The sequence below is a fragment of the Carassius auratus genome, chromosome 49, assembly GCF_003368295.1.
Source record: "Carassius auratus strain Wakin chromosome 49, ASM336829v1, whole genome shotgun sequence".
Classification (NCBI taxonomy): Eukaryota; Metazoa; Chordata; class Actinopteri; order Cypriniformes; family Cyprinidae; genus Carassius; species Carassius auratus.
The window spans coordinates 9579076-9597556 of record NC_039291.1 but is presented as its reverse complement, the minus strand read 5'-3'; the positions used below and the strand labels follow the sequence as shown (position 1 = coordinate 9597556).

Here is an 18481-nt window from a genome sequence, read left to right as displayed (position 1 = left end):
AATTAAATTGAATATAGGAACACCAAATATAGGAATGAAACTGAATAAAATGTATGTATGTATTTATTTTATTTTATTTTATTTTAGACAAAATAATGTAGAATTAGAATATTGGGCATAACATACAAATAATTAAAAGCCTATCAGAATATTATTATTGGTGCATCCCTACTAATAAATATTGTAATAACAATAAACCTGCAAGTTAAGGTTACAAAATATGCTCAAGCAAAACACACTGAATATAGTAACAAAACTGAATAAACTTGATAATTTTAATTTAAGTGCAAACTGAATGTTTTTAGACACTCACTTTTATATTATGTACAATGAAATGGAAAAGTGTTTGGTTAAATATATATTAAATGCAATTAGTTGATTTGAAGAATGCTTTTTGTCCCACTTAAGTAGGTCTTAAGTACATCTCTAAATATGTAATTTCATAATTCTATTGTCTTTGAAATATGGTTAAAATGAACTGTCGAACATAGCGACGTGCATTTATGGTAAATTAAAATAGACTTATTTTTTTCTATTAAAATTTGCACATAAAGTTTTAAAATGAAAATTAAATAAATGTATAATGTATTAACAAAAGTACCGGCCATTGGTAATAAAACAATAATTTAAAATGTACTTTAAAGTAAAGCATTTAATTTGACATGATTACAAAGTGCTATTTTTACTTACTGTATATGTTAAGAAAGTGTACATTTAAGGACACTTAAGTGGCCTTTTATTTAATATATAATATCTTTTAAAGTACATTTTTAAAATATACTTTAAGATTTAATAAGTACAGTACAAGTACATTTATTACAGTTATGCACACTTCTTTTGTACAAGTCTGTGTAGTACAACATTGCAAGAATATCAGTTTACCACACTAAAGTTATAACTCCTGCCACTGAAAACTTAACACGAATAACCAAACTAAACTTCAAAAAGCACTCAGAAATATATTTTTTTGTGTCTATTTTTGTATGAATTCCAGAATTTGACAAATCACTGAACCACAAAAGTGCACACGGGTTCATCTGGGTTGATTATGTGCAAAAGTATTTGTGTGTACATAGTAACAATGCTGGCTTTGTGACGTTTAGTTCAGTCATTGATTTACCAACATAATACAGCAGTAAATGTGGTTAAATACCCGAATAGTTTACCGATTCAAACTTGAATGACCATAAATGTCATATGTCAATATGACAGGTTTGATATTGGAAATTTTATGAGTGACGAGAAGTTCCAACCCTGATTTTCATATTAGTCCTCGATACAAAGTCTCATAAAACCTGCATTTTTGTATTCTGTTTAAATAACCCACTATAAAGAGGTTTATCTGCATTTTAAGTGGATGTTTTCAAAGTGTTCATCTCTATGGCACAAGATTGTTCACCCTCACACATATTTCACGTATACCTGTTAAAATGTCAGGAAACTGTCAAAAATGCCATGATGTAAAAAATGATGCTTGCATGTCTGTGCAGGACCAGTGTTCCCTACTGATAAATATTGTTTATATTCATATGATTTCCCAGAACAGTGATCTGATAATGACAGTTAACAGCTAATTAGCAGGTGATTACACTGTAAGAAACAGAGATTTGCCTTTCATTCCAGCTTGAGCTGACTGAACCAAAACACTGCTTATTGAACAGGGGATTCTTTTAAATCTAATAATCATACTTACTTCTTACGGTATGCTATTATTTTTTTAGCAAAATAAGCTGGAACCCTGAAATTGTGTGTGAATTTTTACCTATCAATACAGGTTCAGTACCAATCATTATTAGTTCATTAAAAGCATTTGGTTTATAAACATTCATTTAGAAAAATTACACATTAACTGATTGTCTTTTGTGGTTCTGTAAGCCATTAAAGATGATGACTGACTCCATGTCTAACACAGTCAGGTGTGGTCAAATGTAAATACATTGTAAATACATTCTTTGCAGGTTCTCAGAATATATATATATATATATATATATATATATATATATATATATATATATATATATATATATTTTTTTTTTTTTTTTTTTTTTTTTTTTTTTTTTGCAAACATATTCAATAAAACACAAGACAGGATCGCATTCTGATAAAATAACCTTATATGAAATAAAATATCAAATCAATTTACAGGTCATTTCGCAATGTCACTGCTAGCAAGGATATAATATAATTAACATTTTTGTGTTTTTATCATGACCAAGTCCATGTCCACAACTTTTGGCTTGAATCTCTGAGAAGAACATCAGATATGAACTTACAGGCATGTTTATCCGAAGCGATCTCCTTTTTCTTGAATTTTTCTTCTCATCTTTTTTCTTAGAATCCATTGCAGTGCCCATCTCCCAAAACAATGTTTTGTTCTTTGGCAAAGGCTTATTTATCATTGGCAACGAAAACTAAATCCATCGTTCTTGCATATGAGAGAAACAAAAATAATACCTTTTAGTAGCCTAATATTAAAAATATATATTTTTTTTAGATTTAGCAGGTTCTTGTACGAAATGATATTGGGTTCATTTTTGTCAGTGTCTGAACAAAATATTGCATCCTCCGTGAAAACAAACTTGCATGCGCATGAACAGAAAAGGTGAAGAGGATGAAACGCTCTCCGGTTCTCCGTGTGGAAGGAAGCGTCAGTGCGCGTGTGTATATAGACCATGCTGAAAACCGCGCCGCATCCTCATGTCAATCAAATGACGTAGCGTGCAGGGGGTTGGGCCAGGATATTCAGTTACTAGGTTACAAGCGAAGATGCTTGCAGTGACCAGAAATGTAAGCTAATAAACTGATACAAACGTAATAATAATAGTAATAATAACACTCATAAATTAATTATGAAAAAGCATAAAATTCCACATAAAAAAAGCTAAATGTTAAGCTATTTAAACAAGTAATGTTTATTAATCAGACTGTTTAAAAACAGGTATTTATACATTTAACATTTAAGAAGCACGCAATAATTATACTTAACAGCTTAAATTATGAAACATAAAAAAATCATGAAACGGAATATATGAGTCTTTACCCATTTTCAAAAAACATCTAGACTTGTCTTTTTCGCCAGCACTTAACCAACTAATACTAGCACTTTTAATTTTCTTGTCTTTCATATTTATATTACAAAAAAAAAAATCTTTGCTATCTTTTGCTGAGACTTGTCATGGCACTTATATCTCATTTTTAAGTCGCTTTGGATAAAAGCGTCTGCTAAATGATTATATATATATATATATATATATATATATATATATATATATACATTTAAAAACACACAATAACTTGCTCCAGTTAATATGTGACAGCTTGCCTGACCTTTATTAAAAATATGCATGTCCTGATAACACAATCTTTCAGTTAAAATAATCAGTTAATATATTTCTATATTTATCAATATATAGATGTAATAAAAATACCTGAAACCCCTATTTAAACAACAAATGCTGGGTTGAATATTAACATCTATAAATAAACTTGACATTTAATATGACGTGATTCTTTTTATTTGAAGTAAACCAAAAGTCAAAACCCTCCTTGATCCTTTCATTTCCCCTGTTCTTAACCTCTTATCTCTAAATGACAGGCAAGCGAGCAGAACTCAACACATTAAATAAGAACACTGCTGTTGTTACATGCTGCCATCTAGCGATGATTAAAATACTTAAACAACAAAGGAAATATTGCTTTTCACACTGAACAAACTAAAAGGTAATTTAGATGTCACATTTAGTCTTACTTAATATTTCCATGTTTTTTTGGGATAGATAGATAGATAGATAGATAGATAGATAGATAGATAGATAGATAGATAGATAGATAGATAGATAGATAGATAGATAGATAGATAGATGCATATTGGTTATTTTTTATTTAGACAGAACCCACTATCAGCTTGCATTCTTCTCTGTTGGCCCGTAGAGGGCGCTATACACATATAAACCATAGACTGTATAAAACACATAGACATACGCGCATCTTAATTAAAGTTTAACTACAAGAGAAAAGACCTCACCATTACATTACTTCACAAAATAAAAACATGCTTCCCAACTCTCGAACCTGAAGCAACAAGTCTGACAGACTCTGACTCACTATACTTCAACACAATATCCCGGATCTATGCAGATCCACAGAACATATTAATAAAAATGATCCAGTGAAAAGTCCCGACAGCGTTTTGTTTTACATAATGTTCATGGTCTTAGGACCCATATGCTGAGAGCGGACACTTGTCGTGGTCCAGGTCCGGTGTTTGTGCCAGTAATCAGATCTGTAGGTGGTTCTTCCTCTTCTCCGCCGGCTGTTGCTTCAGTCATAATACTTTCACAGAAAACCCGGCCGTTGTACTATAGGATCAAATTGATGCCATCACATTTGTTTACACCATCCAGACGTGCGCGCTCGGTTTTAATAAATAGTTTTATATAGAAAAGTTAAAGATGGATTTTAAAGTGAAGAGACTGGCAGCGGACGCTGGTACTTTATTCAGTCGGGCAGTGCAAGTAAGTGCTAATTCAGGTTCGCTGTAAAGATGCTTAAAGTTTTAAATTAAGTTTTACTACAACGTTTTGATGCTAAACACTTGCGTTTGGGGGCATTAAGTCACTCTAAAGAGAATTGTTATGAGTATTACGCCGCATTTCTGTATCTTTGTTTCTTTCTTTTCCAGGGCCTCTCTCTTTTGCTGTAAATCAGTTTTGTTCAACAACTTCGCTTCACTTTTTATTTTATTTTACTGCAAAATCAAACATTAAATACTCAGTGATGTCTCGTAGGCATATATATTTTGTTATATGGCCAAAATACACCGATGTTTTCACTTTTTGTCTAGGTTTAGTTTGTGATGCTAACGCTAACATGCTAAAGCGGAGTTTAAATCCGCACATCAACAAGCAAAGGACGTGTCTTAAAAAGTACCAAGCTGTCTAACCAACAACATCTTTAGCCTCCAACAGAGATGGTCATGTTTGCCGATGACGTGGAAAAAGAAAGGGAAAAACGCAGATATGATGCCCAAAAACGCTGCTCACTAGAATTTGAGACACGACCACTCAAATAAAGGCCCGTTCAAACCAAGAACGATAACTATATTAGCGATATCGTCTGTTTATTCCAAGCGCACACTCGTCTGCCGCTTTAAATTCTCGAGCTCTTTATGGCAGGATTGATTCTGATTGGCTGTCAATGTATTTATCGTTCATCAGCTGGAAAAAAATCGTTCTGACTCCAACGATATCGTTTCTCTGTGCGTTTATCGTTAGCTGTGGTGTGAACTCTGCCATTCTTTAATACTGAGAACGATTTTAAGGACTATATCTTTATAGTTATCGTCCTTGGTGTGAACAGGCCTCTGCAATAACAAACACCTCAGTGTATTTATTGGGTTTCAAAAACTTTATGCCTGTTATTGTGAGTGTAATTTTAAAATTAGATAAAAGTTTGGACAGTTCCTTCCAATTTAAAGCTGTTGCTGTTTAACTACATCAAAAAGCTGAACATTAGAACGTGTTACAACACTAAATGTGTTTGAAGATACCTTGTTTCAGATATTTTTGGCACTACTATTGGTAATATTGGCAAAGCATGCTCCTAAAAAATAAATAAATAAAATACAAATCTGTTGTCTTTACAAACAGTTCACAGAAGAAAAATTCGGCCAGGCTGAGAAGACTGAGTTGGACGCACATTTGGAGAATCTCCTCATCAGAGCTGAAAGCACAAAACACTGGACAGAGAAGATTTTGAAGCAGACAGAAGTGTTACTCCAACCAAACCCGAGTAAGATCCATTAAGTGATTAGACATTAGACATCTGCATCTAACTAGTTAGGTTTCTAGGACTTCTTGTAGTATTTGTATGTTTTGATGGTATGATTTAATTACAATTTGTAACCCTGGATCACAAAGTCTTAAGTCGCCGGAGTATCTTTTATGCCAAAAATCATGTTACATGAAAATATTTTGTAAATTTTCTTCTGTAAATATATTAAAACTTAATTTTTGATTAGTACGATGCATTGCTCACAACTTTGAAGGTGATTTTTTGCACCCTCAGATTCCAGATTTCCAGTTGTATCTCGGCCAAATGTTGTCCTATCCTAACAAACAATCAGATGATGTATAAATGATTTTGAAAAAACTGACCCTTATGACTGGTTTTGTGGTCCAGGGTCACATTTTTGTCTCACAAGGTTCATCTTCCTTAATTGGAAACCATTGTTTAATATTTTCATCATGGTGTTCAAATCTCACAGAAATGTCAGAAACTACAGCTGCTGTCCTCACTATGCTGTCATACAGAGAAACACTGGCAAAGCAGGAGGGAACAAACAGCTGATCAAAACACAGAACTAGCACGCACACCTGTTTACTCAATGACATCTAGAAAATCCCATTGCTTTACTCTTCTTTTTGTATTTAGAGTATCTAGAGATAGTTTTTTCCATTACAGTTATCATTATTATTATAAGTGGTCTTTTCATGCACTGAAAAAAGAAGTCTTTACAACTAAATTCATTGAATTTAAGTTAAAAATAAAAATATTATTGAACACCACTTAATCTACCTTAACACATACTGTAAGACTGACGTTCTGTTTGATCAGGTTAAAATCGCTCTGTAAAGTAACAATTGTACCATGTAAAGTATCACTTTTTACAGTGTACTTATAAATATTTGAAACAGACTTCATATGCAAACAAAACCAGTGAATTAATGTTATGTGGCATTGATCCACAGTCCTAATATGTAACATAGGTTTGCATTGTAATGTTACTGTTATTATCTGCATTTTCAGATGTCAGAATAGAAGAATTCTTGTATGAAAAACTGGACAAAAAGGTGCCAACACGGATAAACAACCATGACCTTCTGGGTCAGTCCATGATAGACTCTGGCACTGAGTTTGGGCCTGGAACGGCCTATGGTAAGCATTAAACACAAGGCTAGCATAGTGCCCTAATTACCCATAATACTTCATTCAATAAGAGTAATCCATTGCTGTGTGCCAATGCCCCATTTCCTCTTGTTTGAACGTAAAACACTAGTAGTCTGTAAATTTGATGTGAAACCCTATTTACTTGTTATAAAAATAGCCTCTAGACAACTTATAATTTTGTCAAAATATTGATTCAATCTCTTTCTGTCCACAGGAAACGCTCTGATAAAATGCGGCGAGACAGAGAAGCAGATCGGAGGAGCAGAGCGAGAGTTCATTCAGAGCTCTGCCATTAATTTCCTCACGCCTTTCCGCAACTTTTTAGAAGGAGACTTCAAGACTATATTGGTGAGATCAGGCGACCCAAACAACACATGGATTTCTTAAACATATTATTCGGAAACATTGCAATGTGGTCAGTAAAAAAAACAAACAAACAAAAAATCTATTATTCAGCAACAATGAATTAAATTGATCAAAAGTGACAGTAAAAACTGTTACGTTGTTACAAAAGTTTCTATTTTAAATGAAAGGTGAGGTAAGGTAAAGCCAATGCTGATATTTTAAATCACCAAAACAAACACGCCCCTACCCCAAAAGGGTCCCATCCCTATTTTGATAGCTCCACCCCTTCTTTTGTTCTGTAGACATTTTCCTCTTCAGTTTTTTTATCCGCCATATTTCTGTCATCACTCGGCTAATGTCCATCCTGTGCACTGAGTGCTCTCTCCTCCGCATCATGAGTAGACACGCCCCTTACTGCTGATTGGCTACAATTTTGTTTTGGTACTCGGCGCAACTAAGTTTTTTAAACTGTTTTTGAAAAACAACATACCCCACCTTAAAATGAATGCTGTTGTTTTTTAAAAAGATACATCTATTTCACACATTAATAATAATGCATTTTTTTTTAGTAATAAATCGGCCTATTAAAATGTTTTTTGAAGGATCATGTGACGTAAAAAATTCAGGTCTGCCATCACAGGAATAAATTACGTTTTAAAATATATGAAAAAAAAAAACTACTAATACTTAACAACATTACGGTTTTTACTGAATTTTACTGCATAAGAGTCTTCTTTCAAATACAAAAACCTAAATGAATCTGAATCACATACACTAAAACAGACAAGACCAATTCTGCAATCTGTCTTAAAAAAAAAAAAAAACCTATGGTTCATTGCTTTGTTAAGGGTGCAAAGACCATCCAAAAGTAAGTGAAGCGGCAAGAGGTTTATCTAAATGAATTTCTGAGTTCTTAACAGTAAAAATTTTACTCTCTAACACACCAAACACGTCTGCTTCTCTACAGAAAGAGCGCAAACTGCTTCAAAACAAACGACTGGACCTTGATGCTGCAAAGACCAAGCTAAAGAAAGCCAAAATGGCTGATGCCAGAGCTCTGGTGAGTTATTGTTGCTTAAATATGGCTTACAGTCAGTGATTTTTCCTATTGAACTTCTTTACAAATATAAGCTACAACCTAGGCAACTAGTAATCTGAGACGGCACTTGCCATCTTCTCTGAATGCAGCTCTTCGCTGTCTCGGTTTTGCGTTGGCACACAGTAGCCCCTCAGAACTACCCCTCCACCAGGGGACGCTGGCTATGTTGCCAATTTCTCCTTCATGGTGAATTTCCTCCTTTTGAAGTGGCTGAAGGTTGGTCTGTGTGTCTTTCACTCGAGTGCCAAGCACTGTTCTGCTTCAGAAGAGCCACCTTTAAGACATGTTAGTTCCTCTTTAAGCTGTTGATTAAGCTCTTTTGTCCCGTATATTAGCAGCGTGTGTGTTCCCAGGTTCCCTTTTACTTGTGCATATAGAGTTTGGAAAGAGGATATCTATGTTTGCTCAACATCGTGATGACATTTCAAAACTGCTCATCGCCTTTGGCCCCAGTTTCACAAGAGAAGTAAAGAAGTGCTTCAAGATCTGCTCATGACCGGCACTCAACCTACACACACATACACCCACTTAAACACATCAGTACCCTAACAAACAGCTGCCCTCTTTTAAAATGGGAAGTGTTTAGTTTTGCCACGATTCGCTGTGAATTTCGCAAGTAATTTCTACAAATAGTCAATGTTCCCTGCAGCAGCAGCAGTGATTTATGTTGAATCCTTAATCATGCTAACCATAGTTTTTGACAAAATACCATGTTATATTTACTATTAATATGATACAGTTGTGTTAACTTGGTATTAGCGTCACTTTCATTACTCTGAAAGTGTCTATTTGAAGGACATTATGTCATTTATTTTGTATTTTTAATCACAATAACTAGTAAACTATGGTATTTTGGTGGAAACTTGGGTTTCTGTGCTACATTTTTCTTAGTGATGTTAGCTGCTATTGGATGTTTAGTGTTAACGCTCAGGTCTGTCTCTAAATACTGTATATTATCGCTGTTTTCAAATGCTGTGCAGATGTGGGCAGAGGAAGTGTGGAAGGTAAGAAGAGTGTTCTGCCATTTTGGATCAGCTGTGAATCTTGGCCCTAATGTGAAAACTTTCTTCAGTGAAAAACTGGAAAATAGACTAGTTGGACTGCACTGCCTAATGTTTCTTTTCCCAAATTTTGTTTTCACTAAGTTTTTTGGGTGCACATAATTACCAATTTTATTTTACGTTTCCAGTGTCATACAAGATTCCCCAAATTCATGATCAGAAACAGTAAAAATATCCTGTTCTAGGTAATCGTAGGCTGTGTTAGCTTGCTAACTGAAGGCAAACTGAAAATACAGATGCAAGGTCATCACAAAGGATCTTGCAAGTCACTGACTTTACTGAAGGTTTCTTTTAATATTTTATGGCCACACCAGTATTATTTTAGTATTTTTTTTAAGTTAATAATAATTTGAATTTGAATTGTTTTTATTTATATTTTCAGTTTTTATTATTGTATATTTAAATTTTTGTTTAAGTTTTAGTAATTTTTGTCAATTTGATTATTTTTTTGTTAGTATTTATTTATTTATATATATATATATATATATATATATATATATATATATATATATATATATATATATGGGTCAAAGACGAAAAAGTGTTTAACCATAAAAGAAAAGTGTAATACTGCTTTAAACTGTTTTAGTCCACCCCCCCCCCAAAAAAAAATTTAATTGCAATTTTGTTTTTGTTTTTCTGAGCAAAACATAAATATCATACATTTTGCCCTGATTTACAGAAGACACCCAGTAAAATGTCATTCAGTGTAACAATCTTGTCAAGCATATTTAACACAAAAATCTATTTATGACATATTAAAAGACTAATTACTTTCACCCCAAATACTAATGAGTTGTAATTTTACATTTTTAAAATTTGCCACTATCCTAGGCTTTGCCCATTTGTCAGTAAGAATTTTGTACTAATTTAAAACACAATCAAATTTAGTATGCTCCATTATTCATTTAGTTATTTTAATATGTACACGTCAGAATAAGCATGTTGTTTGAATTTTTGCATAAATATTGACACAAAATGACACTTTTGTACATTTTTCTTGATGCGGACATCTTAACGTCTTTGACCCATATATATATATATATATATATATATATATATATATATATATATATATATATATATATATATATATAGTACAGTTTCTCATTCAAAGAGTTTTCTTTATTTTCATAACTATGAAAATTGTATATTCACACTGAAGGCATCAAAACTATGAATTAACACATGTGGAATTATATATGGAATTATATTCATAACAAAAAAGTGTGAAACAACTGAAAATATGTCATATTCTAGGTTCTTCTAGGTAGCCACCTTTTGCTTTGATTACTGCTTTGCACACTCTTGGCATTCTCTTGATGAGCTTCAAGAGGTAGTCACCTGAAATGGTCTTCAACAGTCTTGAAGGAGTTCCCAGAGAGATGCTTAGCACTTGTTGGTCCTTTTGCCTTCAGTCTGCGGTCCAGCTCACCCCTAAACCATCTGGATTGGGTTCAGGTCCGGTGACTGTGGAGACCAGGTCATCTGGTGCAGCACCCCATCACTCTCCTTCTTGCTCAAATAGCCCTTGATGCCTTCAGTGTGAATCTACAATTTTCATCGTCATGAAAATAAAGAAAACTCTTTGAATGAGAAGGTGTGTCCAAACTTTTGGTCTGTACTGTATATATATAATTATTTTAACTGTAATTACTTTTGACCTCACCAGTATTATTGAAATATTCTGTTAGTTAATAATTCAAAATTCTACGTCCAAAATCCCCCACATTTCCCATATTATTGCGGAAGTAAAGTGTCATCTGCGTTTTTCCACTTACTTAAAATGCGTGTTTAAATACTACTCATTTTGACATACTGCTTTTCACATACTAAGGAAGTACACATATTTGGACACGGGTTAGAGATACAACTTCTCTAAGAGGATTTATACCGAGCTTCCTTATTATCAACTAGCTGACTGCTCCTCTGTCAACTAGTTGATTGTGAAAATACATCGTTTTTGCACATCGCTAGCAGACTCCTGAAGATTCTCTTTAAAACCTGTCAACAATGTCTATGAAAATGCACTGGCTATTTGTTCAATTCCCACTTGCTTTGTTCTTTTTAAACAATGTGTGGCCTTTTAAGTGCATTAGTTGTGATGAGTCTTCTTGCATTATCCACAAGCGAAACATTCCCTGACTATCTCTCTCTCTTTCAGGCCGAGCAGGATCTGAAGATGACACAGAGTGAGTTTGACAGACAGGCAGAGATCACCAGGCTTCTTCTGGAAGGAATCAGCAGTACGCATGTGAGCTCATCTGAAAACCTGCCGCCCACTGGGCCACCTGCCAATTCAATTCTCACAACCCTTCAGTTTTTTTCAACAGTCCTAAGGTCTGATCTATAACAAACCATATCATCTCTCTCCAAACCTTGTTTTTGTCCCAGGCCCATCATCTCCGCTGTCTCAATGACTTTGTGGAGGCTCAGATGACCTATTACGCCCAGTGTTACCAGTACATGGTCGACCTGCAAAAGCAGTTAGGAAGGTAAGCCATTTTTTTAATCAGTGTATATTTTTTTCTTTTTATAATAATTTAAATAATTATATAACTCATCTGGACTTTCTTTCCCCCTCCAGCTTCCCTTCGGCATTCTCTTCCAACAACAACCAGTCAACAGCCAGCGCCGCAGCCAGTATCTCTGTACCCATCCTGCCGCTCTCAGCCCCTCTTCCTGCCACCACAACCAATGCATCTTCAGGTTTCACCGAGCTGCAAAACTTCAGCGGCAGCCGTAAAGCACGGGTGCTGTACGATTATGATGCTGCAGGCAGCAACGAGCTCTCCTTATTGGCCGATGAGGTGGGCGGCCCATTTTTATTTGACAGGCTTGTGGTTTGAATTATCATTAACTTGTCTTATATTTCAGGTGATCATGGTAAGCAGCGTTCCAGGCATGGACTCTGATTGGCTGATGGGTGAACGTGGGAATCAGAAGGGAAAAGTGCCTATTACTTATTTGGAGCTACTAAATTAAGAGAGAAAAAACAAGTGTTGTTGGAAACAGAAACATATTGTGTATTCCAGCTGTGCTGCGTACCGTAAATGTAACTTTGACATCTTTTGCTGCTTACATGCAACAGTATTTTATTGGATGTGACATCTTGAGGTCCCAGAATGGGAAGTGGTTTTAACCGGATGAGTGTTTACAAATGAATTAAAGCGGAATATATATTTTTTTTTTATGCTTTTGTTGTGACATGCCTATATATTATATAAAAAACAAAAAAAATAAGCAAGAGTATCTTAGAGTATTTACATGTTTACAACAAGAAAGTATTAGTCAAGTCACCTTTATTTATATAGCTCTTTATACAATACAGATTGTGTCAAAGCAGCTTTATAGTGTTAAACAGAAAAACATTTGTGCTGATAACGCAAGAGCACAATAGAAAAACTGTAAGTTTATCAGTTTAAAAGACTGATTGTAATTTTTATGAATTTTAAATTTGTTTTCATTGTGTACATGAACTCTTTTCAGGTTCTAGAACATTTCAGAAGCTTTTGTGTAGCGGCTGAGACGTAAATATGCCATAATTTATTTTCAGGGTCTCATACAGCCCAATTCTGTTTATTGTGTTAAAGGGGTCATATGACGTTGCTAAAACGAAAATTGGTGTAATGCAATGTGTTTATGAGGTTTAAGGTTAAAAAACACATTATTTTCCACATGATGAACATTATTGTTGTTCCTCTATGTCCCGTCTTTCTGAAGCGCGTTGATTTTTACAAAGCTCATCATTCTAAAACAAGGTGTGCGCTGATTGGCCGGCTATCCAGTGTGTTGTGATTGGCTGAATTTGTCAAGCGTGTGACAGAAATGTTACGAATATACCATACTGTGATGCTGTTTCCCGGTTCGACGAGACAAAACCATAGACTGTATAAAACCATGGACTTAATGTTTGTGACTTCACCCGTAGTTTTCCAAAGAGCGTATCGCGCTGCATAAACATAAAACCACATCTGTGGATGTTTTGCCCTCCAGTTCTTCGAGCCGGTCATGTGACTGAAAGCTATAAATAGAAACCATTGTGCACAGAAGCATTGTAGGCTGCTGGTTCAGGAAACAGTCCTCGTCCTCAGTAAAATGTGCTGCACACATCTTAATATTTGGGTTGTACTGTTCTGGAACAGTGTTGTAAATACAACTTAACCACTGATTTCTAGTTGTGTCCTCTTTTAGAAGGCCAAACAAAGTAGTTTCGCTTTCACAACAAAACACACACTGTCTCCACGACATGGTGGCGGCTGCAACAGCGAGAATAAAGGTTGCACCTTCTTTCTTTGTGTGAACATTTGGGTGGCGTTATGCAAATCTTCCCACATCGTGACGTAGACATGTGGGGGCGTGTTACAACGAGCCCTTTTAGGTGGGCATGGTGGACTCTTAACTTTTATGAAGAATATCTCTTTGGATTTGAGCCTTTAGTCTTTGCAACTTTACAGATTGTCTTTATGCACCAAGAGCTTGTAACACTCCAAAGAGAAAGGAAATTTTGAAATTGCATCATATGACCCCTTTAAAAGGTTGAGCACATAAAGAGAATGCTTTTATTTGCACGCAGACAGCCTTTCTTGTTATGCATTATGAAACTGTCTTTATATACATGCAGTCTTCAAAAACCACATTAAACATACATCCAGTTATACAACTATTCATTTCATGATAAAACATGAAATCTATTTACTGATAACTGTACATTTTATCCCTATGTGCCTTACGTTATCTTGGAGTTGATCTTTTTAAACTCTTTAAAGCAAAAAAAGACATTGTTGAGAGATGAGTGCAACTTTTATGCATATTGTGCCACCCTCTAATAAAAGCACAATTTTCAAATTTACTTTGAAAGTATAAATACAAAAGCACAGGTTATCTAACTGCTTAAATTCTGCGATTATTACCATCAATTTATAAACATTGTTTTTGTTAAATAATAAACAAAAATGTGTTGACTTTTTAGCCTTGTTTTGTTTTTGATTTATTGTCTTGTCTCATTTCATGTGCTGTTCAGAATATGTATTTAATTCTTTCTGCTGTATACTTAACAGTTAGTTTATAAACTCAAGATGTTTTTAACTTTAGACTATTGCTTCTGGCTAAAATACAGGTCATCTGTCCATAATATTGCTTTCTCCAGTGATAGTTTAAAGTTAAAATGCCTTCATTTATTTTGTTTTTCTTACAAACACACAGCCTTTCACTTCAGTAAACATTAATTTAGGGACTGAAGTCGTGTGGATTACTTCTTTGGGTTTTTCTTAGCTTTTTGAACTCTCATTCTGCCGGCACCCATTCACAGCAGGAGATCCACTGGTGACCAAGTAATTTAATGCTAAATTTCTCTGGTGGCCTGATGGGGATTACGTTTTCAGAGTGGCATTTTGTGGGCAAACTATTCCTTTAAGATATTAAAGGCACTAACCAACCAAATAAATAAAAGTTTATTTCAACAATGACAACTGGACACACACTTACTAAATTAAACATTAGGTAAATCGGAAGCTGTATAGCATACTAGTATAATATTTAATTGCATAATGCGTACTGTTACACACTTTTATTATTTTTTTCAAGAAAAACAACACTGTGTGTTAGTATTTGGCACAACATCCATGTTGAAATATGAATAACTTCTCTCAAATGTCAGTAGAGGTCAGGCTTTTCACTCGGAAGTCATTGTTGGTTCCTAAATTATTTATATTTTGAAATCGGAAAGTACCTTAAAAGTTAAACATAATGTGCAATAATTTGTACATTATTATTATTGAATATGCCTGTACAGGTAGTTTCTTGAATAATACCTCTCTTTAACAGAGAAAAGAATCTAAAGAGTCACTGACTCCCCTTCATTGTTAAATATAAATAATGCGTCATTATATATAATATATCATACTGTTGTTTATATCTTGCCGTACGGTACTGGCAGGCTCATGTGTTGGTGTTGCTCTTGGATGGTCAGCGAGGGGAGGGTTAAAGGGAAGTTGTGCTAAACAGGCTGTTGACTTCCTGCTGTTGTGCCTCAGCAGGCGTTCACTCTTGCAGGCCGTTACTCAGCCTCACATGCCGAGAGAGCTATGCTCAGTTCCTTCCCGAAAACAGCAATGTGAGAGCCGACCTGCTAAGTGCTCCTTTCTACTTCTGAAAAAAAAAAAAAAAAAAAAAACACTGAAGGATGATGAACGCTTGTAATGAAACGTTAGCTCTGAAAACTACACAAACATATAAAATACACCATGTAAAGTAGACTACATCGAAAAACCTACGACACAAAATCTAAATATATCTTTAAAAAAATACACACTTATCGTATAAGTGTGTCAGTTTGAAATGCCATTCATTTTAATTTGAACATTTCAAATAAAAATGAAATTTCTAACTTTAAAGGAGTCATAGGATGCGATTTTAAAATTTCCTTTCTCTTTGGAGTGTTACAAACTCTTGGTGCATAAAGAAGATCTGTAAAGTTGCAAAGTCTAAAGTCTCAAATCAAAAGAGATATTCTTTATTAAACTTAAGACTCGTCCATACCCCCCTAAAATGGCTCATTCTAACACTTTGTGAAAATTTGCTAAATGCCGAGGAAAAGACATCGCCTTTGCACTGTGGATCGCCGGATGTGCTTTCACCGTGGATGAAGCGGAGTCCAGCCCGGGGTTGTCACATGTGGCTGTCGCAAGCCCAACGGACTTACCGTTCTCAAGCCAGCCTCCGCGGCTCACCGGCCTTCATTGATAAAGCGAAGCTACTTTATTGGCCTTCCAAAAAAGGACAGTATATAATGGGTTTTATGTTTATGTCTCGTCGCTCCGGCCGGACTGGACATCACAATTTGTTAAGGGGTGTAACATTTCCGTCACACGCTTGAGGTATTCGGTCAATAACAAAGCACTGGATAGCTGGCCAATCAGAGCACACCTCGCTTTCTTGACCGGTGAGTTTGGTAAGGTTTCAGAAGGCGGGACATAAAGAAATAATAATGTACATTATGTGGGAAATAATGTGTTTTTTGGAACCTTAAATAAACATTTCACTACACCAAATAATTTTTTTTTTCTTTTTGCAGCATTATATGACCTTCTTTGATACTTACATAAATTAACTCATTAATGTTAATGTTTTAACTATTTTTAGATTTATTTTGGGGTCCCTTGTCTTTAATCCTTGGTCAAAACTTTATCAAAATATACTAAATTTTGCTTTACCTGGTTCATTGATCAGATGGCAATATTGAACTGAATAATTATGATTTAGGCCTAAATATTTAGATTGTACTCCAACATAGCTCAGATAGATAGATAGATGCATATTGTTTATATATATATAGTGTGTGTATGTATGATTTTGATATTGAACATATCAAAATATCTTATGTTCAACATAAGAAAGCAACTCATACAGGTTTGGAACAACATGAGGGCGAGTTATTGGTGACAGAATTTTTGTTTTTGGGTGAAATATCCCTTTAAGGGGTTTCTAAAAGCGCATTTCCTCTTTGGAGAACATTTTCGACAACTTTTATTCTTAAAAACAATCTCAAAGTCATTAAGTTCAGTTGAAGCTTGAATACTGAGATATATCTGAAGGCTTATAAAACCCATGCTTCCCCCAGCCCATTTTAAACAGACTTTTCGGGATTGAATTTGATCCAAACTATGGCAGATGTGCCTCTGAGCCCATGCCTGTGACTCTGCTCCCTAGTTTCTCTTTTTCTCTCTCTTTCTCTGTTCAAACCGCCATGACCTAGAGAAACACCACAGCGGTATTCTGGTTACACTCTGGTTTAACATGCACTCATGGCTCTGCAATATAAAAAAACACTCAAACACATGACACACAGCCAGGTTCCCATGCTCACTGCCTCACAGATATTTAACTTTCCTTTTGTCTTCTTGTCACACACATTGCGCCACAAAATCATGAGTAATCCCATGTAGGCTGAGGTGCTAGTCAGCGTGGTTTAGGTTTAGTGGTCTAACCCTATTGATCCTTGCAGTGAGAGGTCTGACAACGAATCCTTGCATTGGTCGATGTGGATACTCACTGTGGCCATGGCCACATAATTACCTGTTCTTTGTACTTCAGAATCATATATTACAGTTGCATATTGTGCATTTGTAAAGATACTATTCAGAATTAAATATTAAATCAAATATATAATAATTACTGTTAATAAACACACACACATACACACACTTATTATTCAATTATGGTTAGTTACAGTTCAAAATAATTAAATAACTGATTTGGTATAGGCCTATATACATGATTTAATTATTTTTAAGTTTACAGTTAATGGAACATAATAGCATAAATAACTGTGAACCGCTTGAGTAATATTTCAGATGAAAGATAAATATGATAGCAATCCTTTACATCCTGCCACAACTGCCTCTGAGAACTCGGCATGGAGCAAAACCACACCACCGCCACCCCCTTATGATACCGAGAGCTGGGCAGTTGCTACAGGTCTTAGCAAAACAGGAAATTTCATGTTTCCTTTGCTACTTTTAGCGACTGCTCTGCGAACTTCTGAGAACCTATATACATGCACTCACGCAAGTGGGGGACTGATATAGCCTGTAATAAAAACCCCATAATATGAAGACCACTCTTTCATCAATATGACAATAGCAAGTGTTACATTATTAGCAGCAGTCAAATACAGTTCTTTTAGAGGCATGTTTGGGAAAGGATTAATTATTTGAAACAAGGACGTGATACCATGTTCAATATTCAGGGTAACCAAATTTAAACGTTTGACAATCTGCCAATGAAAAACTCTTGATCCGCCACCATCAATGTCTTGGGTGGTTACAGCTGATTGGACATGTAACCTCACACATTGATATTTGACAGTGGAACTTGTTTTATCAAATAAATTAAATAATATATTTAGAATAAAAAGCCAATAAGTACGAGAAAGAACAAGCTCACTAGTTTGCCAAGGAACACATGTACCAATAAAACGTCTAACCCAGCTGACAGGGAACATTCTCAAAGTTATATAAATTTTAGG

The 18481-nt window shown here is 34.9% G+C and overlaps 2 protein-coding genes across 5 annotated transcripts in view; one reads left to right on the top strand and one right to left on the bottom strand.

Moving 5' to 3' along the window:
• LOC113066143 (5'-AMP-activated protein kinase subunit gamma-2-like) overlaps nt 1-2641 on the bottom strand; it is a 62750-nt gene extending 60109 nt beyond the window's left edge. Inside the window, exon 1 of one of the 2 annotated variants that reach the window (XR_003279132.1) lies at nt 2274-2641. Coding sequence is in view for 1 of the 2 variants with exons in the window: in XM_026237830.1 (XP_026093615.1) it covers nt 2274-2399 (126 nt within the window). In the remaining variant the exon portion in view is untranslated. The remainder of the gene's footprint in view (nt 1-2273) is intronic. The other variant, XM_026237830.1, reaches the window with a different exon arrangement.
• Nucleotides 2642-4291: 1650 nt separating this feature from the next.
• On the top strand, nt 4292-14424 carry LOC113066142 (endophilin-B1-like). 3 transcript variants are annotated; one of them, XM_026237829.1, is made up of 10 exons: nt 4292-4514; nt 5649-5790; nt 6808-6936; nt 7163-7296; nt 8261-8353; nt 8519-8608; nt 11618-11707; nt 11848-11948; nt 12041-12263; nt 12331-14424. In XM_026237829.1, the coding sequence occupies exons 1-10, from the start codon at nt 4452-4454 to the stop codon at nt 12436-12438; spliced, it is 1173 nt and encodes a 390-aa protein (XP_026093614.1). In that variant the 5' UTR covers nt 4292-4451; the 3' UTR covers nt 12439-14424. The 3 variants fall into 3 exon arrangements, with proteins under 3 accessions (XP_026093614.1, XP_026093612.1, XP_026093613.1); XM_026237827.1 differs by lacking the exon at nt 8519-8608; XM_026237828.1 differs by lacking the exons at nt 4292-4514; nt 8519-8608 and adding an exon at nt 5400-5421.
• The last annotated feature ends 4057 nt before the right edge of the window (nt 14425-18481 follow it).